The following is a 26,397-nucleotide window of genomic DNA, read 5'->3' on the forward strand; positions in this document are numbered from 1 at the left end:
AGGCCAATATCAAACTTTTTGGCATTAACTCTAAGCGATATGTGTGGAGAAAACCAGGCACTGCTCATTACCTGTCCAATACAGTCCAACAGTGAAGCATGGTGGTGGCAGCATCATCCTGTGTTTTTTTTTTTCAGCTGCAGGGACAGGAGGACTGGTTGCAATCGAAGGAAAGATGAATGCGGCCAAGTACAGCGATATCCTGGACAAAAACCTTCTCCAGAGTGCTCAGAACCTCAGACTGGGCTGAAGATTCACCTTCCAAGAAGACAATGACCCTAAGCACACAGCTAAAATGACGAAGGAGTGGCTTCAGAACAACTCCGTGACTGTTCATGAATGGCCCAGCCAGAGCCCTGACTTAAACCCAACTGAGCATCTCTGGAGAGACCTGAAAATGGCTGTCCTCCCACGTTCACCATCCAACCTGACAGAACTCGAGAGGATCTGCAAGGAGGAATGGCATAGCATCCCCAAATCAACATGTGAAAAACTTGCTGCATCATTGCCAAAAAGACTCATGGCTGTATTAGTTCAAAAGGGTGCTTCTACTAAATACTGAGCAAAGGGTCTGAATACTTACGGCTGTGTGATATTTCAGTTTTTCTTTTTTAATAAACCTGCAAACATTTCAACAATTCAGTTTTTTTCTGTCAGTATGGGGTGCTGTGTACATTAATGAGGGAAAAAATGAATTTAAATGATTTTAGCAAATGGCTGCAATATAACAAAGAGTAAAAAATTTAAAGGGGTCTGAATACACTCCGTACCCCACTGTGTGTGTGTGTGTGTATATATGTGTATGTATGTATGTATATATAATGTTTTTTTAAACTGTAAACTGTCCCTGTAAGTATTCTGTTTCTTCTTCTCCTACAAGTACCTTAATCTCATTGTCGCAATAAATTCTTAATAAAATTCCATCCCTACCATATATGGTCTGTTGGAGCGTGGTAGTTTAGAACTGGTGGGATTTATCAAAAGAAAGTACTTCATGGTGTGCGTGTATGACTGGTGTCCAAACGTTTGATGAATACAGATTTCCTTGTACCGACACATATTCTGAATTTCAGCTCTACAAAACAAGTTTAAACATTTTCTACGCCTTGTTGATAAATGAGGGCCCAGGTCATTATCAATCCTACTGTGAAAATGTTAATTTAGTGAATTTGTCTTCCTCCCTGGGAGCTGATGAAGTCACATATTTCTCAGTTACGCTGTTTGCTATAAAAGTCTCCCTCCTGATTGATGCATTTTCACGTAGCGTCTGAAGGCAGCGTTGTCCCAGCAGAGCCCATCTGGACACAGCATAGCCATGATGGGCATGGGCAACAGCCCCATGGTGCCTCAGAGAGCCGAACAGAGCCAGCTGCTTGTCCAGCAGCCAGACGCTCCATCACCTGCACAGCCTCAGGTACACGGTGTCATCTGTTAGTCACTCTTCATACGGATATTTTAAAAAAAGAAAAACAAATTACACGTGTGTGAAATGTATATATTATATGTGTGTGTGTGTGTGTGTATGTGAATATCTATACAGCGGCTGAAATATGTATTTAACACGTCACCATTTTTCTCATTAAATATATTTCTAAAGGTGCTATTGACATGAAAATTTCACCATATGTTGGGAACAACCCAAGTAATCCATACATACAACGAAAGTAGAAAAAAGCAGCTCAGAAATTAAGTTGTGTGTAATAATGTGAAATGACACAGGGAAAAAGTATGCAACACACAAACTGTTATTTATTTAATACCATAATTTCACATTTAATACCATAAATTCACAGGAAAAATGGAAAAAACTTTCACATATTCTAAATTTATGCCTCCATGGCTTTTGGCTCAGGGGCCACATTGACTTTTAAAATTTGACAGGCGGGCCAAGCCAGGACCAGATGCTTACATATCAAAAATAGACCAAAAAAAACAAAAAAAAAAGCCATTGTAGTGTTAATACTTAGATTTACTTTTGATGGGAACACTGGGCATTACAGCACAACCTGGTGGAACCACTTGGCATTACAGCACAACCTGGTGGAACCACTCGGCATTACAGGACAAGGTCAAATGAATGCAGTCATGATTTTGATATGATTTGGGCGATTCTGTACCAATCTGTGGCGGGCCGGATTGAAATGATCAACGGGCCGGATGTGGCCCGCTGGCCATAGTTTGCCCACCCCTGATCTAAAGGTTATGAAAAAGCTGTAAACCTTCATTCCAAAATGCCACCGCCACCTAGAGGTTATGAGAAAGGTATACACTTTCATTCTAATATGCCACCACCACCTCGTGGTTATGAAAACGGTGTAGCCTACACTTTCATTCCAATATGACTGCATATATATAAAGTTGTGCTCACAAGGTTACATACCGTAGCAGAATTTGTGAAATGTTTTTTTTAAATATGACTGATGACTGAACAACAACCATCATTAATTTCTTTATGCTTGTTTTGTTTAATAATGCTTTTCTGAAATGCTTGACCGTTTAATTTTAATCCCATTAAAATAAAATTAAATGTGTTTTCTTTAAACAATTGTACCCAACTTACAAATTCTGGCTGGGTCATCAAACATATGAGCACAACTGTGTGTTTTCTAATTTACGAAATAAAATTAAGGCTGTGAATTTCAAAATAAGAGCAAGTAAATAAAGACTATTATTATTATAATATAGCTGGCATAGGCTCCAGCAGCCCGCAACCCTAGTGAGAATAAGCGGTAAAGAAAATGGATGGATGGATGGATACATTCCTCACTTGTTTTGTTGTGACAACAGTACCTGCTAATTCCAGGTCTTTTTTAAGTTCTCAACAGGTAGTGCTTGGACAACTCTTCTGATTATTCTTTGCACTCCTCTGTCAGAAATCTTGCAAGGAGTACCTGATCGAAGCAAATTTATGGTGGTGTGATTGGCTCTCCACTTTTATGGCCCCAACCGTGCTCACTGGAACGTTCAGAGGCTTAGATATGCGCCTGTAACCAATGTTATCGTTACGTTTTGCAACAATTAGTTTGCGATGGTCTTGAGACAGCTCTTTGCTGACAAGGGGCTGGATTGCTGTTTGATTATTGATAGATTTTAGGTGTTGTCCTGGCTTTCCTCCTTTTCTTCACGTTCAATACTTTTTCCCTGTGTCATTTCACATTTTTACACCCAACTTAATTTCTGAGTTTATTTGTTCTACTTTCTTTGTATGTATGGATTACTTGGCAAGATCTGGTGAAATTCTCATGTCTATAGCAGCACCTTTGGAAATAAATTTAATGAGAAAAATGGTAACGTGTTAAAATACTTATTTCAGCCGCTGTATATATATACACATATATATGTGTATATATATGTATATATATATATATATATATATATATATATATATATATATACACACACACACGTGTGCATATGTATATATACATGTATGCATATGTATATATACATGTATGTATATGTATATATACATTTATATTTATATATACATGTATATGTGTATACATGTATATATACATATATATATATGTGTATATATATATATATATATATATATATATACACACACAAACACACACATATATATATATATATATGCATATGTACCGGACACGCCATGAAAAGATGACACCCAGCACCCCAGCCTCTGGCGAGACTTGCTCTTCGCACCGAGATAGACGACCACGGAGTGGCGAGACGTAACTTCACATAAAGACGCTAAATGAATCAACAGCCATAAACAACAAAAGCAAGACACAGACATTTGCTTTGGCAGGCCGACACTAAGTGAATTACGATCACCCGGAGCTTCAAAGCGGAGACCAAAGATACCGAATTCGCCCTAGTACGCTAAGTTAATTAACTTCCACCGCCAACCAGCCCGGAGGATTTCACTAACAAAGGCGTCTCCACCCTGTTGAGTACCGCGCCACTTAGCCAGTAAAGATGGGAGTTTGAACAGGCAACAGCGACACCCACAGGCGACGGCACTACAGACACGGGTTCAGGAATCATAGTCTGTACCGGACTTGGCTGGGAGTTAATATTTTAAGAACTTTACATGAACGGCACTAGTGACTGTATGGCTGCAAACTTGAATGTCTAATGTCGAATCCGTTGTCAACTGCACCAGATGAAATGTTTCACTCCATACCACACAAATGCCAAATTGAAAATAGTAGTGTTCTTAACAACCACATAACATTTGAAACAGTCGTTAGAGGTATTAAAGAGGATGAGTGTGCGACAATGCAACGCGGGAAAATTGTCTCGTTATCTTAAATCCAATCTTTAATATTTTATTCCACTGGTTTTCCATCCATTTTCCGAGCCGCTTCTCCTCACTAGGGTCGCGGGCGTACTGGAGCCTATCCCAGCTATCAACGGGCAGGAGGCGGGGTACACCCTGAACTGGTTGCCAGCCAATCGCACGGCACATACAAACAAACAACCATTCACATTCACACCTACGGGCAATTTAGAGTCTCCCAATTCATGCATGTTTTTGGGATGTGTGAGGAAACCGGAGTGCCCGGAGAAAACCCACGCAGGCACGGGGAGAACATGCAAACTCCACACAGGCGGGGCCGGGGATTGAACCCCAGTCCTCAGAACTGTGAGGCTGGCGCTCTAACCACTCGTCCACCGTGCCGCCATCCACTGGTTTTAAACCACAAAATAATACCAAATGGGAAATTAACACTCAGAGGCAGTCCAGCTCCCGTTTTGGTCCCGAAGGTGGTAAAGAAAGGCGGGAGGTGGTAAACCACCCCCTTCTGGCTCGCTTCGGCCATAAAAAGGCCAGAGCTATGCTCTCTGAGCAGCTTTTGTCTCACCCGTCTTGCCAACGACTGGCCCAGGCAGGACGTGCGCTGCATGCTTTGAACTGTGAGAAGATTCCCTTCGTAAAGTTCTGTTTGAAAAGGGCCTTTGAGGATCGCAGACAGGTCACAAATTCTGCGCGTTTGTACGGTTCTTGTCTTTTTCACATTTTATAGAGTCTGGAGTAGCTAACCAGACTAGCTATATGCCCGTGGTGGTTTTGGGAATTTCATTTTGAGCTCAGCTGTGTCAATAGTCGATTTGGGAAGTCACTGGCCTCCACTAGGAGGCGTCGTTATCAGGGAGGCTGTGGAGTGTGATCCCCCTGTAGTTGGAACACACCCTCCGGTTCCCTTTCTTAAAAAAGGGGGCCACCACCCCAGTCTGCCAATCCAGAGGCACTGTCCCCAATGTCCACGCGATGTTGCAACTGAACCAGATGAAATGTTTCACTCCACACCACACAAATGCCACATTGGAAATAGTAAGTGTTTTGATAAAAAGGTTTCTCGTCGCTTCTCCTAAATTTTATCCACATAAAAAGCGACATGGTGCCCCTCTTATGTATAAAATAGCTTGATTTATAACGCTGTAATTCAAAATTACAATGAACCGGAAGTGACCCAGGCGTCGCTTCCAGTTTATCCATCCATCCATTTTCTTTTACCGCTTATCCTCACTAGGGTCACGGGTTGCTGGGGCCTATCCCAGCTATCTTCAGGCGGGATGCGGGGTACACCCTGAACCGGTCGCCAGCGAATCGCAGGGCACATAGAAATTCTTTCCTCCTAAATTAATAAAATTTTTATTTACCGTATTTTCGTGACCATAAGGCGCACCGTGTTAAAAGGCGCAGTCTCAGTTACGGGGTCTATTTCTATATTTATCCATTTTCTGAGCCGCTTATCCTCACAAGGGTCGCAGGATTTCTGTATTTAACACATACATAAGGCACACCGTATTATTGGGCGAAGGCATGGTAAAATATACGCTAGCTTAAAAAATACGGTAACATGCATGCACGCTAAAACAACGTTTTTAAAAAGGCAGCGGGAGCAAAACAGAGTTCGGTTGTACTTTATTGAAGTATTTAACAATGTAAACTGTGATTTCGGTTGTACTTCATTGAAGTATTTAACAATTTATTCACGTTATTTTTTTATCAATCCTCATCCACAAATCCATCAAAGTCCTCATCTTCTGTATCCGAAATGAACAGCTGGGCAAGTTCTCCATCAAACATGCCGGGTTCCCTCTCGTACTCGTCGGAGTCAGTCTCGTTGCCGGGGGGCTGTTCAGCAATGATGCCGGCGTTTTCCTGCTTCCTCCACTTGCGAACCATGGATTCCTTGATCTTGAATTCTCTTGCGGCTGTTCGGTTCCCATGTTCCTGCGCGTAACTGATAGCTTGCAGTATAAACTGTGCTTTGTAAGCGTGTCTCTTCGTAGGTGCCATTTTCGGGGGTCCTTAGCCAAACCGATGTTGTTTGCACATCCCGGCACTATATACCTACTGGGGTGTGCCTATAGTGTCCTCTTTCACGCGCACCCTTCCCCCTTTAACGTCCGCATGCTGTCCTCAGTCACGTCTGCCTTTCCTCTATATTTTGCAGTGTGTCGGCAGGAAATGCTGACAGTCAGTCAAGCGGAGCGCTCATCAAAGTCACACAACATTTACAGATTTTGGAACTCTGTGCACACATAAGGCGTGCCGCATTATAAGGCCCCCATCCATTTTGGAGAAAATGTAAGACTTTTAAGTGCGCTTTGTGGTCATGAAAATACGGTATGTATATCCATCCATCCATCCATTTTCTTCCGCTTATCCGAGGTTGGGTCGCGGGGGCAGCTTTAGCAGGGAAGCCCAGACTTCCCTCTCCCCAGCCACTTCCTCCAGCTCTTCCGAGGGGATCTCGAGGCGTTCCCAGGTAAGCCGAGAGACGTAGTCTCTCCAGCGTGTCCTGGGGCGTCCCCAGGGTCTCCTCCCTGTGGGAAATGCCTGGAACACCTCACCAGGGAGGCGTCCTGGACGTATCCTAAACAGATAGCCGAGCCACCTCATCTGGCTCCTCTCAATGCAGAGGAGCAGGGGCTCTACGCTGAGCCCCTCCCGGATGACCGAGCTTCTCACCCTATCTCTAAGGGAGAGCCTGGACACCCTGCGGAGGAAACTCATTTCGGCCGCTTGTATCCAGCTGGGATCTTGTTCTTTCAGTCACGACCCAGTGCTCGTGACCATATGTGAGGGTAGGGACGTAGATCGGTAAATCGAGTGCTTCGCCTTTTGGCTTAGCTCCTTCTTTACCACAACGGATCGATACAAAGTCCACATCACTACAGACGCTGCACCAATCCGCCTGTCGCTCTCGCGTTCCATTCTTCCCTCACTCGTGAACTAGACCCCAAGATATTTGAACTCCTCCACTTGGGAAAGAATCTCATCCCCGACCTGGAGAGGGAACTCCACCCTTTTCTGACTGAAGACCATGGTCTCAGATTTGGAGTTGCTGATTCTCATCCCAGCCGCTTCACACTCGGCGGCAAACCGCTCTAGTGAGAGTTGGAGATCATGGCCTGATGAAGCCAACAGAACCACATCATCTGCAAAAAGCAGAGATGCAATACTGAGGCCACCAAACCGGTCCCCCTCTACGCCGTATCATACTCCCAAAGCACCCCCCACAGGACTCCCTGAGGGACAAGGTCGAACGCCTTCTCCAAGTCCACCCATGCACTCTCGAGGGCCCTGCTGAGGGTGAAGAGCTGGACCACTGTTCCACGACCAGGACAAAAACCACACTGCTCCTCCTGAATCTGAGATTGGACCCTGAATAGTCCTTACCAGGGAGGCTGAGGAGTGTGATCCTCCGGTCCACCAAAGGGGGACCACCACCCCAGTCTGCCAATTCAGAGGCACTGTACCCAATATCCACGCAATGTTGCAGAGGCGTGCCAACCAGGACAGCCCCACAACATCCAGAGCCTTTAGGAACTCTGGGCAAATCTCATCCACTCCCGGGCTTTATTTATTTATGTATTTATTTATTTATTTTCTATGTATCTGTCTGTCTGTCTATCTATCCAGCCCTCCCTCCCTCCCTTCCTCGCTCCCTCACACACACGTGTGTGTGTATATATACATATATATATACATATGTATACGTATATATCCATCCATTTTCTGAGCCGCTTCTCCTCACTAGGGTCGCAGGCGTGCTGGAGCCTCTCCCAGCTATCATCGGGCAGGAGGCGGGGTACACCCTGAACTGGTTGCCAGCCAATCGCATATATATATAGAAATATATATACACACACACACACACAGTTGTGCTCATAAGTTTACATACCTACCCTGGCAGAATTTAGGATTTCTTGGCCATCTTTCAGAGAATATGAATGACAGCTTGGAGTCTTTTGTGGTAGTTGTGGATGAGGCTATTTATTTTCTCTGATGGTAAAGCTGCCCATTCTTCTTGGCAAAAGGCCTCCAGTTCCTGTAAATTATTTGGGTGTCTTGTATAAACTGCACGCTTGAGATCTCCCCAGAGTGGCTCAATGATATTGAGGTCAGGAGACTGAGATGACCACTCTAGAACCTTCACTTTATTCTGCTGTAGCCAATGACAGGTCGACTTGGCTTTGTGTTTTGGATCATTATCATGTTGGAATATCCAAGTACGTCCCATGCACAGCTTCGAGGCAGATGAGTGCAAATTTTCCCCTTGTATTTTTTTTATAACATGTTGCATTCATCTTTCCATCAATTTTGACCAAGTTACACGTGCCTTTTTAGCTGACACATCCGCAAAACATCAGCGATTCACCTTCATGTTTAACAGAAGGGATGGTGTACCTTTCATCATCGGCCTTGTTGACTCCTCAAATATAACGTTATGGTTGTGGCCAAAAAGTTAACATTTTGGTCTCATCACTCCAAATCATTTTGTTCCAGAAGTTTTGAGGCTTCTCTCTCTGTTGTTCAGCAAAATGGAAGCGTGATTTGTTTTTGTGGCATTGGCATAGTAATGGCTTTCTTCCGGCGACCATGCAGCCCATTTTTCTTCAAATGCCTCCTTATTGTGCATCTTGAAACATCCAGACCACTTTTTATCAGAGTCCTGTATTTAAGCTGGTCATCTGTGGGGTTTTCTTTGCATCTTGAACAATTTTCCTGGTCGTTGTGGAAGAAAGATTTTTTGGGCGACCTGATCGTGGTTTGTTTTCAACAGAATCTCTAATTTTCCAATTCTTAATTAGAGTTTGAACACTGCTGATTGGCATTCTCAGTTCCTTGGATATCTTCTTATATCCCTTTCCTGTTTTATAGAGTTAATTACCTTTTCCCTCTTTTGACAATTCTTTTGCTTTACTCAGAATCCAGAGATGTCAGTGCAAGGGTCTGTCAGGAGCCCAGAAACCCACTGAACCTTCATACACACACTGATTACAAGCAGACAGATCACAGGTGTGAATGGTTACCTTTAGTAGCCATTCAAACCCATTTGTGTCAACTTGTGTGCATGTTATCAGGCCAAAATCTCAAGGCTATGTCAACTTTGATCAGGGTCATTTGTGTAGTTTCTGTTGTCATTATGATTTAAAAAGAGTAAACACAGCCATGATTGAAATAAAGGTTTTTGTGTTATCATTCATATTAGAAATTCTGCCAGGGTACGTAAACTTATGAGCACAACTGTATGTGTATGTGTGTATATATATATATATATATATATACATATATACAGGAAGTCCTCGATTTAAGAACGAGTTCCGTTCCTACGCTGGCAACGTAACCCAAATTTCCGCAGAATTCGGATTTCACCGTTAAAGTCGAAATTTCCGTCGAAATACTTCTGTTACAGGTATTGCTCAGTGTGTGTGGGTGTGTGCGTCGATGTGTGAGTGAGATGGGACTGCGCAGGGGTCGTCCAGTGGGACTGTGACGGAGGAAGGAGTGCGCGCCAGTGCGAGTGTGTACAGTGGAAAGTGTAGTGATGGCGACCGGGGAAGAGTAGCGATTAGCGGAGGACCCGTTGACGTTGAATTTGCAGAGGAGCTAATAAAGCCATTAAAGCAGCAAATCGGTGCTTCCTCCCTTTATTGTTGCCGCCACCCAGCTAAGCTGTGCAACAAGAGAAGGGAGTTAACCCCGAGGAGGACAACCTCGGCACTGGAGAAGGCGTCTCCCCTGCGTCTCCCGACCACGGTCAGGTGACCGTAGCAGGAAAGGTTAACACTTCGTATAAAGACACTAAAATACATTAAAATAAAAAATAAGCTGCTGGATTTACCATTACTGCTGAGTGTGTGAAAAAAGGAGGGTGAAAAATGGCAAAGATACTCCCGGCACACAAACACAGACAAGAACTATGCACTAGCTCAGCAGAAACACTATAGTGCTGGGGACAAAATGGCGGACGAGGCACGGGCGTCGTAAAGTCCAAACGTCGTAGGTCGAGTCTTCGTAACTCGAGGACTTCCTATATATATTTTTTTAGTTTTTTTTTTTAATGGCTATGACAAACATCTGGCTGCTAACCAGTCAGCAGCTGGCACAAGAAGCTAACGTCAGTCTACATTTTCACTCTTGTGTTCCTTGTCAAATAGCACAAACAGATGGATTCAACTGCATGACAGCAGGCACAGATCCAAAACCAAAGTCCTTTGCGCACAAAAGACTCAATACAAGCTGAGATTCCTATCAAACTAAAAACCAACAGATGGGAATTGAGCTCAAACAGGATGTGAAAAGCTACCCAAGTAAAACTGTTTACAGTGCTAAACATGGCTTAACAGAAGCAACATGTTCAGTCATCCCTATGACTACTGTCCATCATCTCCAACTTTAATGACACTGAAACTTTCGGGCCATTAGTACTGTACTTGGGCATTGCCAGTATTTTCTGCTTTGAATATGAGTGTGCTGCCTTAGCTTATGCTAACTTTCGCTCTGCTGTCCACCGTCGTCCTTTCAGAAAAAATGTCCGTTTGAGGCTCAGGGATGTAATTTGTTTAAGTGACTATGATGTACTAAAATAACCAAGCGATATCTCATGCTTCTCTTTTCTATCGCCTCCTCCCCAAACCCTGTGTCTGCCTGTACCCACCTATTCACAGGTATCACCAGCACAGCCCACAGGTGGGCGTCGGCGACGGACGACAGACGATGACCCAGACGAGCGAAGGCAGCGCTTCCTGGAGAGGAATCGAGCGGCGGCATCACGATGCAGGCAGAAACGCAAACTGTGGGTCAACTCTTTGGAGAAAAAGGCAGAGGAGCTCAGCACCATGAATGTCTCGCTGTCGGTACGTCAGTGGGCTTTGAGTGGTGGGTAGACAGGGAGCAAACTTACTCTGAGTGGTGTCAGATGCTAAGACTGTATCTTATAAGCAGACGTACAATTGTATCTTGACGTTTGGAATTTATTATCCATTTATACATTCTCAGTATAGTATACGATATGTGGAGCATGAAAACCCGATACAAGGTCACACAGTTTGTCGGTTGACATGCGGTACTAAATCGCTTGGTGTGCGTTGCCAACTGTTATTTTTTTGTGATGGTACACTTAAGTTGCTTTTGGCCGCATTGCTCGGTGTGTGGCCTTACATGCATGTTTTTGGAATGTGGGAGGATGCCGAAGTACCCGGAGAAGGCCTCCCGGGACAGAGAGAACATGCAAATTCCACATAGCCTGAGCCCAGATTTGAACTTAGAACCTCTCGACTGTGAGACAGTCATGCTAACCACTAGACTGACGTACTGCCTGGGATTAATTATTCCAAGTATAATCGATGTCAATGGGACTTTTGCTTTGAAAGTCGACCAGTGTAACAGGATGGATTGTTGTCCAACCTGGGGGGACCACTGAATGCAGGGGAAAAGTAGTAATTTACTAAAATAATCCATCCATCCATTCTCAATGCCGCCCATCCTGTTCAAGGTTGCGGGGCGCTGGAGCCAGTGACGTGTGGTGAGATTCATGATTGGTGAGGCACTAACTACGTGTCAGTCACGTGATGTCTGGAGCTCGATGAAGCTCAACTCAACACTGCCACATGCTGGTTGTGGCACCGTACATACCACACTCCACTGTGCACTTTTAGTCGCTTTTCTGGTCGATAAGAAAGCCTAAATGTCACACACTTTTATTACTGTTAAACATCAGTAAGTGCAGTACATGTGTGATAAAACAAATCTTATTGGCAATGTAATGAGGAAAAACAAATGTCTCTTGTGTGAAGCCACGGACCAATCACAGTCTGCCTGAATGGATGTGTGCGTGGTCTCTTGAAGCATCATACATCCAATTTATTCTTTTTCCAGATTTTTAACCTGAAGTTGCTCAAATGGGCATGGTGGATGACTGGTTGGACTGTCTGCCTCACAGTTCTGAGGGCCGGGGTTCAATCGCCGGCCCCGCCTGTGTGGAGTTTGCATGTTCTCCCCGTGCCTGCGTGGGTTTTCTCCAGGCACTCCGGTTTCCTCCCACATCCCAAAAACATGCATGGTCGGTTAATTGACAACTCTAAATTGCCCGTAGGTGTGAATGTGAGTGCGAATGGTTGTTTGTTTGTATGTGCCCTGCGATTGGCTGGCAACCAGTTCAAGGTGTACCCCGCCTCCTGCCCGATGATAGCTGGGATAGGCTCCAGCACGCCCGCGACCCAAGTGAGGAGAACCGGCTCAGAAAATGGATGGATGGATGGATGGAGTTGCTCAAATGTTGTTGAAACTAGTGACTTTAATTTCGGTCTCCAGCAGAGGTTGATATTTCCCAAAATGACTGATGAGTTGTTCTGTTTATTTCTTATTCCACAAATTCAGTGTTAACCAGAATAACGTGTTTCGATTAGTGGTGCCACATACAATGTACTCTTGCAAAAAGAATTTGTGGGTTTACATCCTCTTTAATTGAAGGTTTACAGTTAATTTTGCATTTTGTGCCCAAAGTTGGAATGATTATGGTTTGAACCAGACTGGACTCTTAAGCCACTGTAGAAAGTGTTGCTCAATGTTATGACCAGTGATGAATGTTAATCAAAATTGCTAGGAGTTGAGTCTTTTTATTTTTATTTTTTTCTAACGGTGCGTTGAATTTTTGTGCTTGTCCAGAACGAGGTGTCGCTGTTGAGAAACGAGGTAGCTCATTTGAAGCAGCTGCTGCTGGCGCACAAGGACTGTCCTGTCACCACCCTGCAGAAGAAATCCGCCTACCTGGGTGAGCCTAACGAAAAACAACCAACCCATTGCCGTGAGACTTTGAGAGGGGTCGGCCGTAGGCCAAGAGAGAGAGAAAATCATCATTTATTATTTTTAGTGCAGATCTGACAAGCAAATCAGTTTTTAGGCGGAGCCTTTCATATAGCAGACACAAGAGAAAGTACGGTGGCCCTGAAGGGACAAATGACATGTTTGCATGTTGACTTCTTAATGTATGTAGTCTTGTAGTTTTCTGCTAGTTTAAAGTACAATTTTGCATCTTTCCTTCACAGTAGCTGTCGACGAGAGTATGAAAGATACCTCAGAGCCTACGGGTTCCCCCGCCCCGGTGATCCAACACAGCTCGTTGGCGCCCAGCCCTTCTGCTGGTCATAATGGCCTGAGCTCAAGGGCGGCGGCCGAAGCCATGGCCATGTCTGTGTTGGCCGGATTGGGTCAACAGCAAAACGTCGAGAGTGGAGCATCTCACATTATCATGGCCGCGCATTCGCAGTCCTCCGCCAGATGATAAGCAATGTCGCCACGCAGACTCGCCTCACGTTTGCCACTCAAGGAAGAAGAGCAGCATCTTCTCAGCCCCTTAAAGCCCCTCTTCTGTCGAGCCATCACGCTGTGGCCTGGAGCTCAGTAGCAGCCTTCTGGAAATGGACTGAGACTTTTGAAAGAGCTTCCTGTTCACTTTGCCGTTGATGACAGGGGCTGGACTCCCCCTTTTGCTCCTTGTTGTGTCTCCAAACCCTCACTCAATGGTTGACATGTTCCACTCACACATAACAGAGCAGACAACACTCACTGGCTGGATTTATACAGTACGTCGAAGTGCCCAGGAGGTTGTTCCTTTCTGTGGCTGGATTGGATTCTCACTCTGGCAGAACCTGGTATTAACCAACTTTTTTTGAACAAAGAACTTCGATTTGGACCTTCTGTGCCTTGTGTGGTGTATTTGAGTCCATCTGTATTTATGTTTGATGAGAAGGAGCACCGAGTGAAGATGACTGCTGCGTTAGCATCTCACACTAGCATATAGCAGATTATTTTAGATGTATTTTTTTGTTCATCCATATTCGATATCACTACGGTTCCAAAACAATCCGCATGCACACGTCCCAAAATGCACATGAACAACTACACAAGTGACAACATGGAAGTAAATGTTATGTAGTTGTAGTTGTCCTGGAGGGGTCCTTTCTCCCATCCCACTCCATCTAGTCCTTATGCTCTATATGAAGTATTACATAATACTACAGTGTCGTGGGGAGAAAAAAAATCCCTTTTCCCATATTCTTATTTTTTCTTTGCAAAAATATCAGCAAACAAATCTAAGTATCAGACAAAGATAACCCAGGTGGACATAAAGTGCAGTTTTTAAATGGTGATTTTTATTTAAGGGGAAAAAAATATTCAAACCTACCTGGCCCTGTGTGAAAAAGTAATTACCACCCATGTTAAATCATTAATTAATTGTGGCTCATCACATTTTTTGGAAAGCTGAGTTCATTTTCATTGACCACACTCAAGCCTGATTAGCTCCAGACCGGTTGAATCAAGAAATTACTTAAATAGAACCTGCCTTACAAAATGAAGTTGGGCAAAAGATCTCAAAAAGCTGCAACAAATTGCGACGATCCAAAGAAATTCAAGAACAGATTAGAAATAAATATGTTGACATGTATCAGTCTGGCAAGGGTTACAAAGCCATTTCTAAAGATTTAGGACTCCAGTGAAACATGGTAAGAGCCATTATCCTCACATGGAGAAAACATGGGAGAGCAGTGAACTTTCCCAGGAGTTGCTGGTACAAAAATTACCCCAACGGCACAGTGACGCCTCATCCAGGACATCACTTGGGAATTTAGGACATCATCTGAAGAACTGTAGACCTCTCGCCCCAGTTAAAATTAGTGTTTATGACTCAAAAATATGGAAGAGACTGGCTGGAAACCACTGCTGACCAAAAAGAACATATTGTCTTGCTTTTGCAAAAAAATATATTAATGATTCCCAAGACTTCTTGGAGAATATTCTATGGAGTGACGACACTAAAGTTGAACTTTTTGGAAGGTGTGTGTCTCTTTACATCTGGTGTAAATGTAACACCATTTCAGAAAAAGATCATGCCTACAGTCAAACATGGTGGTGGTATTGTGATAGTTTAGGGTTGCTTTTTTACTGCAGGATCTGGATGACTTGTTGTGATTGATAGAACCATGAATTCTGCTCCTTACCAGAAAATCCTGAAGGAAAATGTCCGGCCAGCCGCTCGTGACCTCTAGCTGAAGCGCACAGGACAACAATCCAAAACACACCAGCAAGTCAACTTCTTAATGGCTTAAAAAAAACTATTTAGGTTTTAGAGTGTCTTCTCACTCAAAAAAAAAATATATATATTAAATAAATGAAGGTTTTGGAGTGTCGAGTCAAAGTCTGGACTGACTCCAGTGTTGCAGGATCAAAATTCTGCAGGGAAGAGTGGTCCAAAATATCTTCACACAGATGTGAAAAACTAAATGCCAGTTATAGAAACCAATTATTGGGTTTAGGGGGCGATCTTTCACACACAGCCAAGTAGCTTTGACATTTTTTTTTCCTTAATATATACAATCACCATTTAAAAACTGCATTTCATGTTTACTTGGGTTATCCATCCATCCATTTTCTGAGCCGCTTCTCCTCACTAGGGTCGCGGGCGTGCTGGAGCCTCTCCCAGCTATCATCGGGCAGGAGGCGGGGTACACCCTGAACTGGTTGCCAGCCAATCGCAGGTGGCACATACAAACAAACAACATTCGCACTCACATTCACACCTACAGGCAATTTAGAGTCCCCAATTAATGCATGTTTTTTGGGATGTGGGAGGAAACCGGAGTGCCCGGAGAAAACCCACGCAGGAACGGGGAGAACATGCAAACTCCACACAGGCGGGACCGGGGATTGAACCCCACTCCTCAGAACTGTGAGGCTGACGCTCTAACCAGTCGCCCACCGTGCCGCCTTACTTGGCTTAACTTTGTCTAATATTTTGTTTGATGATGTCAAACATTAAAGTGGGGGGGAAACGGCAAATAAATAAGAATTTGAGAAGAGGGCAAATACTTTTTCACAGCACTGTATGCGTTCGCTGCATTTTGGATCTGTGTGTGCATAACATTATATGTTTGTGCAGACGCGGCTTCTATGAGTCAATCAAATTCGATGCTGTCACACTCATTTACGTTTATCCCATCTGTGCATTTATGCTGCGGTCACATTACTAACAGGTAATCAGATTTGTATCCACATCTGCAAAGGGCCTGATTTTGACCTGAGGATATCCGATTTTATGCTTTTTTTTTTTTTTTTTTTTTTTTTTTCATCCCCATTGTGCCAAAAGTCTGAATTGTGGCTTGACGCATGCAGTGTAAATCCATCTTTTTAAATATTTTCACACAAAGAGTGCCTCGACTTTTTAGCCATGCAAACAGACAAAAACACACACACACGCTCCATAGCTCTTAATTCAAATACTCCCAAATATTTTATAACATGCTTCACACACACACTGATGTCAATTTAAAAATCTTACCTCATGTTACACCCCTTTACGAGACAACTTATAAACTGTCAATGGTTCTATGTAAATCCCAACATAGCGCTTTGCTTACGCCTCATCATATGTGATAGCTAGATTTATTTTCTTCTTTTGGCCTACTTTTATATGCAGCTTTATGTACAGTATATTCAAAATTGGCACGTTCGCCAAGATGAGTAGAAAGAAGTGGTTAAAATACTAAAATGAGTTGTGAGTCATCAATATGTTTTTCCCTCCTGAAGGGAATTTGTTTCCATCTTAGTAACATTTCAACGTGTGTGAGTTGTGACTTAAGCTGCACTGTAACTCAGGATTGCACATTCTTGCTGCTTGTAGAAATGGGATGCATCCCACATGCTCCTTACCAAAAAATAAAAAATTTAATACAAAATACAAAGCCATATACAGTATAATATGACCACAAATAGAAGAAAAAAAAGTCCACCTCTGAAAGTTTTTCTCTCTGTTGCCACGATTTCATTGCTTCGAATTGCACTTCTTGTCTCTGATCAGTTGGCCTTAAAATCATGTGTGCCTCTTCATATCCCACGTAAACATTCTTTTCTGGACAAAAATATATTGAACAGGGATTCAAAGGTTAAGAATGAATCATGGTAATTTACACCATCCACTTTTGTATTATGGAAACAATACTGTCATCTGGTGAAGAAATGGGGTTACAACGTGCAAATATTTTCCGTTTTCTTGTCATTTTTTAAATCCCTTTTTCCCGTGGGATGGTCATAAAGCTGCAAAAAAGAAAAGGAAAAACCCGGAAAAAACATCTTTGTCTAATGTACGGGCATGTACTTATGCACTAAAACTATTGCAGGAATGTGGTTGCTTGGGTCATTGTGCCTTTCATGCTGTTGTTCTTATTCTGACAATCTTTTGTTTCAAACATATTTAAAATATCAATTATTTTCCTTTTTTCTGTACTGTAAAACATCAATGGGGGAATAACTCATTTCACATTTGGCTGCTTTTCAAATTTGTATAAATTCAATGTGTTCACTTGTTCATTTCTGCCTTTTCCCCCAGAACTGTACAGCTTGCTACGGAACACTTCATCATGAATTTGGGCTTTTCCCCTAACTTATTAACAAAAATCACGACAGTCGTCAGCATACTAACTTGACCTGTAGTTATAGTAGTGAAAGGAGCAATTTGTAGAATATGTTGCAACAATCTTAGTTGCATTCACATTGTTTTATTTTTGTAACACTCCCATGGTATACTGATGATTGGATAACGTCATTTTACTGTAAATATCTATCATACAAATATATGTACTTGTTCATGCATGTCCAAGTGGATACTATGAACATAAACAGTTTTGCTGCAGTTTTCATAAAAGATATGAGGCGTTATGAGCAGTGAAGCATATTTGTTTTCAGTTACCGTTGGTTCGCAAAACTATACTTTCATATTCACTGATTGTTTACTAGTTCTCAAATTCAGTTGCAGATCATATACTGAGAACTTCAACAAAGTGAGAAATAAAACATGTTTTATACAGTTTTGTATGTTCAGCTCGAGATACTATTATTTGACATTTATTCAGATGTTTGTGAGAGCAAACAGTCCCCTGTGGCTGAAAAGGGAGAACATTAAGGGACTAATCCATCCATCCATTTTCTGTACTGTTTATCCTCACTAGGGTCGGGTGCATGCTGGGGCCTATCCCAGCTCAGCCTGGGCGAGAGGCGGGGTACACTCTGAACTGGTCGTCAGTCAATTGCAGGGCAGGGCATAAACAAACATTCGCACTCACATTTATACCTACGGGCAATTTTAGAGTCTTCAATCAACCTACCATGCATGTTTTTTGGGATGTGGGAGAAAACCGGAGTACCCGGAGAAAATCCATGCAGACCGGGAGAACATGTAAAGTCCACACAGGTGAGGCCGGATTTGAACCTGGATCCTCAGAATTTTAAGGCCTAACCAGTTGTCCACATTAAGGGACAGTTCATGTCAAATTATGAAGCAGCTAACATTGAAATCCCAAACTAACCTATTTAGGTAGGTGTATTGAACTGTCTCAAAAAAATTATAATTTTCATGTATCCAGGTTACTGATACCACTGATTTCCTTCCCTATATATATATACACACACACACACAACCCCAATTCCAATGAAGTTGGGACGTTGTGTTAAACAAAAATAAAAACTACAATGATTTGCAAATCATGTTCAACCTATATTTAATTGAATACGCTACAAATACAAGATATTTAAGGTTCAAACTGATAAACTATTGTTCTTAGCAAATAATCATTAACTTAGAATTTTATGGCTGCAATATGTTCCAAAAAAGCTGGGACAGGTGGCAAAAAAGACTGAGAAAGTTGAGGAATGCTCATCAAACACCTGTTTGAACAGGCTAATTGGGAACAGGTGGGTGCCATGATCGGGTATAAAAGGAGCTTCCCTGAATTGCTCAGTCATTCACAAGCAAAGATGGGGCGAGGTTCACCTCTTTGTAAACAAGTGCGTGAGAAAATAGTCGTTTAAGGACAATGTTCCTCAACGTACCATTGCAAGGAATTTAGGGATTTCATCATCTACGGTCCATAATATCATCAAAAGGTTCAGAGAATCTGGAGAAATCACTGCATGTAAGCAGCAAGACCGAAAACCAACATTGAATGCCCTTGACCTTTGATCCATCAGGTGGCACTGCATCAAAAACGACTTCGATGTGTAAAGGATATCACCACATGGGCTCAGGAACACTTCAGAAAACCAATGTCAGTAAATACTGTTCGGCGCTACATCCGTAAGTGCAACTTAAAACTCTACTATGCAAAGCAAAAGCCATTTATCAACAACACCCCGAAACGCCGCCGGCTTCTCTGGGCCTGAGCTCATCTAAGATGGACTGATGCAAAGTGGAAAAGTGTTCTGTGGTCCGACGAGTCCACGTTTCAAATTGTTTTTGGAAATTGTGGATGTCGTGTCCTCTGGGCCAAAGAGGAAAAGAACCACCCGGACTGTTATGGACGCAAAGTTCAAAAGCCAGCATCTGTGAGGGTATGGGGCTGTGTTAGTGCCAATGGCATGGGTAACTTGCACATCTGTGAAGGCACCATTAATGCTGAAAAGTACATACAGGTTTTGGAGAAGCATATGCTGCCATCCAAGCAATGTCGTTTTCATGGACCCCCCTGCTTATTTCAGCAAGACAATGCCAAACCACATTCTGCACGTGTTACAACAGCGTGGCTTCGTAGTAAAAGACTGCGGGTACTAGACTGGCGTGCTTGCAGTCCAGAACTGTCTCCCATTAAAATGTGTGGCGCATTATGAAGCATAAAATACGACAACAGAGACCCCGGAGTGTTGAACAGCTGAAGCTGTACATCAAGCAAGAATGGGAAATAATTCCACCTACAAAGCTTCAACAATTATTGTCCTCAGTTCCCAAACGTTTATTGAATTTTGTTAAAAGAAAAGGTGATGTAACACAGTGGTAAACATGACCCTGTCCCAGCTTTTTTGGAGCGTGTTGCAGCCATAAAATTCTAAGTTAATGATTATTTGCTAAAAACAATGAAGTTTAAAAGTTTGAACAGTAAATATCTTGTCTTTGTAGTGTATTTAATTAAATATAGGTTGAACATGATTTGCACATCATTGTATTCTGTTTTTATTCATGTTTAACACAACGTATATATATATACACTATATATAAATATATATATATATATATATATATATATATATATATATATATATATATATATATATATATACACTACACACATCAGAGTAGTTTATTTGTTTTAAACTCTTGAGTATATTGAGGTAGCAATCTGATACTTGCTGTTTCATATTATTGGGTGACTCAAATTGAAATTACTGGGAAATATTCCATTAAAATATTATTTCACAGGTTTGTCAATACACTTAATATAATATTCAATTAACAAGGAAAACAAATTGTGGATACATTTTAAAAATACATTTCTTTATCCATCTTTTCTAGAGGTGGCACGGTTAGCACATCTGCCTCACAGTTCTGAGGACCGGGGTTCAAATCCTGACCCCGCCTGTGTGGAGTTTGCATGTTTTCCCTGTGCATGCGTGGGTTTTCTCCAGGTACGCCGGTTTCCTCCCACATCCCAAAAACATGCGTGGTAGGTTGATTGAAGACTCTAAATTGCCCGTAGGTGTGAATGTGAGTGCGAATGTTTGTTTGTTTATCTGTACCCTGCGATTGGCTGGCGACCAGTACAGCGTGTACCCCGCCTCTCGCCCGAAGATAGCTAGCATAGGCTCCAGCACGCCCCGCGACCTGTGAGGATAAGTGGTACAGAAAATGGATGGATGGATGTTTTCTAGAATGTCGGGGCGGCGTGGCGCACTGAGTAAGTGTACATCCTGCAACTGGAGGGTCGCTGGTTTGCATCCCTGCCCGAGGGCATGTTGTCGTCGTCTCACTGAGCAAGACACTCAACCCACATTGCCTATGAATGAATGTGGTTGGATGTTTGGCGGTGGTCTGAGAGGCTGCAGGCGCAGAATGGCAGCCACGCTTCCGTCAGACCGCCCCAGGGCAGCTATGGCTACACAAGTATCTTACTATCACGAGGGTGTGACTGTGGAGTGAATGAATCATATGTTCAATTGTAAAGCGTCTTTGAGTGCCTTAAAAAGCGCTATATAAGTGGTATGCATTATTATTATTATTATTATTATTATTATATTTTTTTATAAGTTCACCGTAGCTGTTTTATTGCATTTGCTCCTAATACACTGACACCTTGTCTATGTAATCAACTATAAAAGATCAATTCTTTTGGTAATCTTAATTTGAACAAACACAACAGCGCTTAGTGCTACTTAAAGCTCCACATTTTCTCCATCGGTACCTGGGTAGTGCCTCCCTGCAGCACTGAAGGAACAACAACATGCACTACACCACCAAGCAGCAGAAAAAGGAGTTCCCACAAACCGCGTAACATTTAGACATGATCTCAATAGTTACTCTTCACTGTCTTCCTGTTCATGATAAACTGCACATTCTCCTCGAATGACTGAAGTACCAAAAGTATCGATATTTAGATTTAAGAATCAATTTTCGAGCATAAAGATCCAGCTTCGGAGGTATCAATATCACAGTATCGATCTGCTAAAAAGCCAACATCTAAGCATCTTGATCCTTAGTAGGCAAAACACCACCTCATGTCTAAAACTCAATGGATTTTGTTGAAAAGGTCAGAGACCTAAAGCTGGACGAAAAATGCAACTCTTTTTATGATGGGAAAACATGAAAATGGGAAATATGTAACAAAAATGGAACTGATTCAATATGTAATTATGGTGTAGACAAATATGATTGAGAGAGCAAATTAAAGAATATAATGAATCCATAAATTTAGCAAGGTAAAAGAAGATCCCATGATTGAGAAAAAGGAAAACTATGAAACTATACTGATAAAACTATGTTTTATCAATGAAGTGCGCAATATGTAGGAGCAAGAGTGTCAAAGTTAAGTAAATAAATACCTAATTAAATAAATAATAATGTCATGAAGTGTTTGATTATTTCAGTATTTATGTGTTCCAATATTATAAATATCTATTTCAGTATTTATTGAATCATTTCAATATATATTTATTTCAATATTTAATCATTTCACTATCTATTTAATTTGGGCTCTCCTGTTCACTTGTGAATCATTGAAGAATTATATCTGGCATTCTCTTCTATCAAACTGAGTGCCAAGGATAGGTGCAGTATTTATTATAGGAATTTTGTGAAGCAAGCAAAACATAAAATCATCAAAATTAATTGGAATTTTTGAAGACAATATGACCATCTTAAAGAATTTATAAATGCAATTAATTTTTAAATCTAAACTCTTGTTTGTCTATTTTTTCATGATTTATAAATGCAGTAATCCTTGCAGATCAATGGGTGGCGGTAATGCACTAATACAGTTGGAAAACAGGTTAATGGAGAAGAAGAAGGAGAAGAAGGAGAAGAAGGAGAAGAAGAAGAAGAAGAAGAAGAAGAAGAAGAAGAAGAAGAAGAAGAAGAAGAAGAAGAAGAAGAACTACTAGTACTAGTTGTTGTAAATGAAAAGAGGTCCACGAATGTAAAAGCACATGAAACTTCGGCTTTACGTGCTCTGTATAATGTATTTCTGGAATGACACTTTTGGCCTGTGTTTGTATTTCAACCCTTGAATGTTACATTTTCTAAATAAAACGTTTGAAAAAGGAGAAACCGAAGGCGCAGGAGGCGAGATAGTCAAGGCAGTCACGTGACCTCTGCGCTGCCCGTTGCGGTTGCTTGTGTGTGACTTTCTCTTGATCATGGCGGAGTGGCCAGGACAGTGTCTCGCATTCGGATGCTTGTTTTGTGTCTTGAGGACCTTTCCTTCCACTTTGTAGTGGCTTTCCCCCGTATCGACACTGCGCTTCGCTCGCGTGTTTTTCGGCGAAGTCATGGCAGACCGCGGCGTGGATTTATCCGCCCTGCCGAAGGAGGTTCGAGAGCAATTGGCGGAGTTGGACTTGGAGCTGTCGGAAGGTAATATTCGCTGCGAACTGGAGACACTAATGGCATTGATGTCAATACATGTCTCGACTGTCGCCGGCCAATGTGATGTCAAGTCGGCAGCGGACGCATGCGGCTGCACTTAGCTTATTGTCATCTGAAAGTGGATGTTGCTAGCCGCGCATTGAGACGCGCTTGCTGCTTTTATGCCCGCCTGGCCGTTTAAAACCAACGCTTCTTTTGTGTCAAAAATACTTGGGAATTCGTTAAGGCGCGACGTCTTTTGGCTATGTATCATTTCAGTGTGGTTGTGTGTACGTGTGTGATAGCCATGGCCGGAGACAAGAAGGCCCTACTTGTCAGGGCTTGACTCTGCTGTCATCTCGCCTAGTTCGTCTGCTGTTAATAATGTTGTTAATAACTCGTGGTGTCATGGCCAATGGCTTTTGAAACGTTTTACTGGACCGAAACTGCGAGTCACGGTGTTTGTGAGTCACCTCCAGTCTCCTGTAGTGTACTGTACCCATATCCCTGCTTTGTAACCTGCTATTACTGTGATGTACCTACTTGCTTACAAAGCATCACATTCAGTTTCAAGCTGGACTGACTGAAGGATGTGAATGGCGCACACACACACAATGAACTGCTGCATGCATCCAAAGCATCGTACTGTTCATAGTACCCTCCCCCAAGCAGCTGGTAGCCCTCTTACACATCACACACACACACACACAATGCAACAACCATCAACCCTTCACTACCTTCAAGCACCTGGGACACATTCTTCCAGTCAATTGCCACGTCACTTCAACTACCCGTGTTGGCTATCAGAATGAAATGTAAGCAAATCGTAATGAAAGGTCTTGTGAGAGTTTTATTCATTCATTTGATCGATGCATCCATCCATTTTCTGCACTGCTTATCCTCAGTAGGTTTGCGGCTGCGGTGGAGCCTCCCCCAGGTGACTTTGGGCAAGAGGCGGGGTCCATCCTCCACTAGTGGCCATGCCATTCGCAGAATTCACACTCACATTCGCACCCCCAAAGTATTTAGTCAACAACCTGATAGATCAGATCTGGGCATTGTACGGCCCGCGGGCCACATCCGGCCTGATGGCTGACCCTGTCCGGCCCATGTGAGGCCAATCATAAATTAGAAAATACATAAAAAAAAATATGTATGCCGTGCATGGAATACAACTGTGTTGCTTTTATTTTGAAAAGCGTTACGTCCGTATTACTTCTGTGCGGACGCACGTGCAAGCGTGAGCCGTGAGTGGAGGTAAACGGGAACAAGTGATGCTCGCTATGTTACCCTCAAGATGTCAGCTCACGGCAAGAAAAGAAAAGTTGATAACGAATGCAGTTTTCAACAAGACATGGACTGCCAAGTACTTCTTTACAGAAGTCAAAGGTAAAGCCGTGTGCTTAATTTGTGCTACACAGGTCGCTGTGTTAAAAGACTAGAATTTGAATCGCCACTTCATGACCAAATATGGAAAAATGTTGGACTTTTGAAGAGAATGCAGGATAAAGTGACAGAAATGAACCCTGTGCAGAAATTGACATTCTTGTATTATACATCAGGAAGTGTTGTGTAAATCAGTGTTAAAAATTAACCATGTTGTTGATGCTGGAATTAGAATAGTTAATTTCATCAGAGCGAGAGCATTAAATCACAGACAGTTTGTTGATCTTTTGAAGGAAAAGGAGACTGTGCCATCAGGCGGCTCAGCCTAGGCAAAGTACGGAAAAGTGTCTGGGACCTGAGAGACCAGATTCAGGATTTCTGTGTGAAGAAAGGACATGACATCCCACAGCTTTCAGATGAAGACTGGGTGGCAGGATTTGTTGTGGATGTGAGTGCACTGTTGAATGAACTAAATGTCAAACTGCTATGCAAGGGCCTTTCTGTACATGAAATGTACAGTGCAGTGAAGGCTTTCATGAGAAAGTTGCAGCTTCTCTCAAGCCGAGTGGAGAACAACATTCTCACCCACTTGCCAACACTAAAGGAAGCAACAAGATCAGCTGATCACCTCCACAAGTACTCACTCCCGTTAGAAGCACTGCATGGAGAGTTTTCACGGCAATTTCAAGATTTCGAAACAGTTGAGAGTCAAATACACATGGTTTCTTCTCCTTTCAACTGCAGCGTGGATAATGCACCAAGTGATGTTCAGATGGAACCTGCAGTCTGACACGCTTATGGCAGAGCGCTTCAGGTCACTCTCACTGCTGGATTTTTACTCTTCCCTCAAAGAGGAGAACTTTCCACACCTGAGAAGGCATGCTCAGAAGATTCTAGTCCTCTTACATATGTGAACAGACATTCTCAATGATGTTCAATAAATCCAAACACAGATCCTCTATCACTGATGACCACCTCTCAGCTGTCCTTCACATAGCCACCTCAGACATTCAGCCAGCTTTCAACGCCCATGTTCAAACTCAAGACAGACTGGATTATTCTCACTGAAGAGGTAAAATGAAGTGAAAACAAGTTACAAGTGTAAGTGTTTATGGAGATTTACAAGTTAAAAATAAATTGCACCGATGTAATGATTGTTTTTGTTTATTACTCGATATGATTATTTTCTTATTTGACATATACACCACAATTTCACATAGCCTATTTATATAAATATTTACAGAATATTTTTATTCTTCCAATTACCAGTACCAGCTATTCAAAATATATAATTTAGTGCATTTTACAAGGGGACATTGTTGAGAATCAAGTTCAAGTTATCACTGGTGCATTAATGGTGCCTTCACAGATGTGTAAGTTACCCATGCCATTGGCACTAACACAGCCCCATACTCTTTGGACCACAGACCACTTTTCCACTTTGCATCAGTCCATCTTAGATGAGCTTGGGCCCGGAGAAGCCGGCGGCGTTTCTGGGTGTTGTTGATAAATGGCTTTTGCTTTGCATAGTAGAGTTTCAAGTTGCACTTACGGATGTACCGCCGAACTGTATTTACTGGTTTTCTGAAGTGTTCCTGAGCCCATGTGGTGATATCCTTTACACATTGATGTTGGTTGTTGATGGAGTGCCGCCTGAGGGATCGAAGGTCACAGGCATTCAATGTTGGTTTTTGGCCTTGCCGTTTACATGCAGTGATTTCTCCAGATTCCCCGAACCTTTTGATGATATTATGGACCACAGATGATGAAATCCCTAAATTCCTTTCAGTTGTACGTTGAGGAACATTGTCCTGAAACTGTTCGACTATCTTCTCACGCACTTGTTCACAAAGAGGTGAAC

At 42.5% G+C, this 26,397-nt stretch overlaps 2 protein-coding genes across 10 annotated transcripts in view; both read left to right on the forward strand.

The window, feature by feature from the left end:
- The window catches only part of atf7a (activating transcription factor 7a), a 63,053-nt gene extending 44,908 nt beyond the window's left edge, over positions 1–18,145 (forward strand). The window contains exons 9-12 of one of the 6 annotated variants that reach the window (XM_061747303.1): positions 1,265–1,414; positions 10,939–11,149; positions 12,938–13,043; positions 13,318–18,145. In XM_061747303.1, coding sequence (XP_061603287.1) covers positions 1,265–1,414; positions 10,939–11,149; positions 12,938–13,043; positions 13,318–13,420 — 570 coding nt within the window. In that variant the 3' untranslated portion in view covers positions 13,421–18,145. Of the gene's footprint in view, positions 1–137; positions 1,237–1,264; positions 1,415–10,938; positions 11,150–12,937; positions 13,044–13,317 lie in introns of those variants that run through there. The other 5 variants (XM_061747310.1, XM_061747286.1, XM_061747294.1 and 2 more) reach the window with 5 other exon arrangements.
- A 4,711-nt stretch (positions 18,146–22,856) lies between these two features.
- The window catches only part of dip2ba (disco-interacting protein 2 homolog Ba), an 89,181-nt gene continuing 85,640 nt past the window's right edge, over positions 22,857–26,397 (forward strand). For 2 of the 4 annotated variants that reach the window (XM_061747392.1, XM_061747382.1), the window contains exon 1: positions 22,858–23,159. In XM_061747392.1, coding sequence (XP_061603376.1) covers positions 23,075–23,159 — 85 coding nt within the window. In that variant the 5' untranslated portion in view covers positions 22,858–23,074. Of the gene's footprint in view, positions 23,160–26,397 lie in introns of all 4 variants that reach the window. The other 2 variants (XM_061747372.1, XM_061747401.1) reach the window with 2 other exon arrangements.

This window comes from Phyllopteryx taeniolatus, chromosome 1 (assembly GCF_024500385.1).
Source record: "Phyllopteryx taeniolatus isolate TA_2022b chromosome 1, UOR_Ptae_1.2, whole genome shotgun sequence".
In the NCBI taxonomy this organism is placed as follows: domain Eukaryota; kingdom Metazoa; phylum Chordata; class Actinopteri; order Syngnathiformes; family Syngnathidae; genus Phyllopteryx; species Phyllopteryx taeniolatus.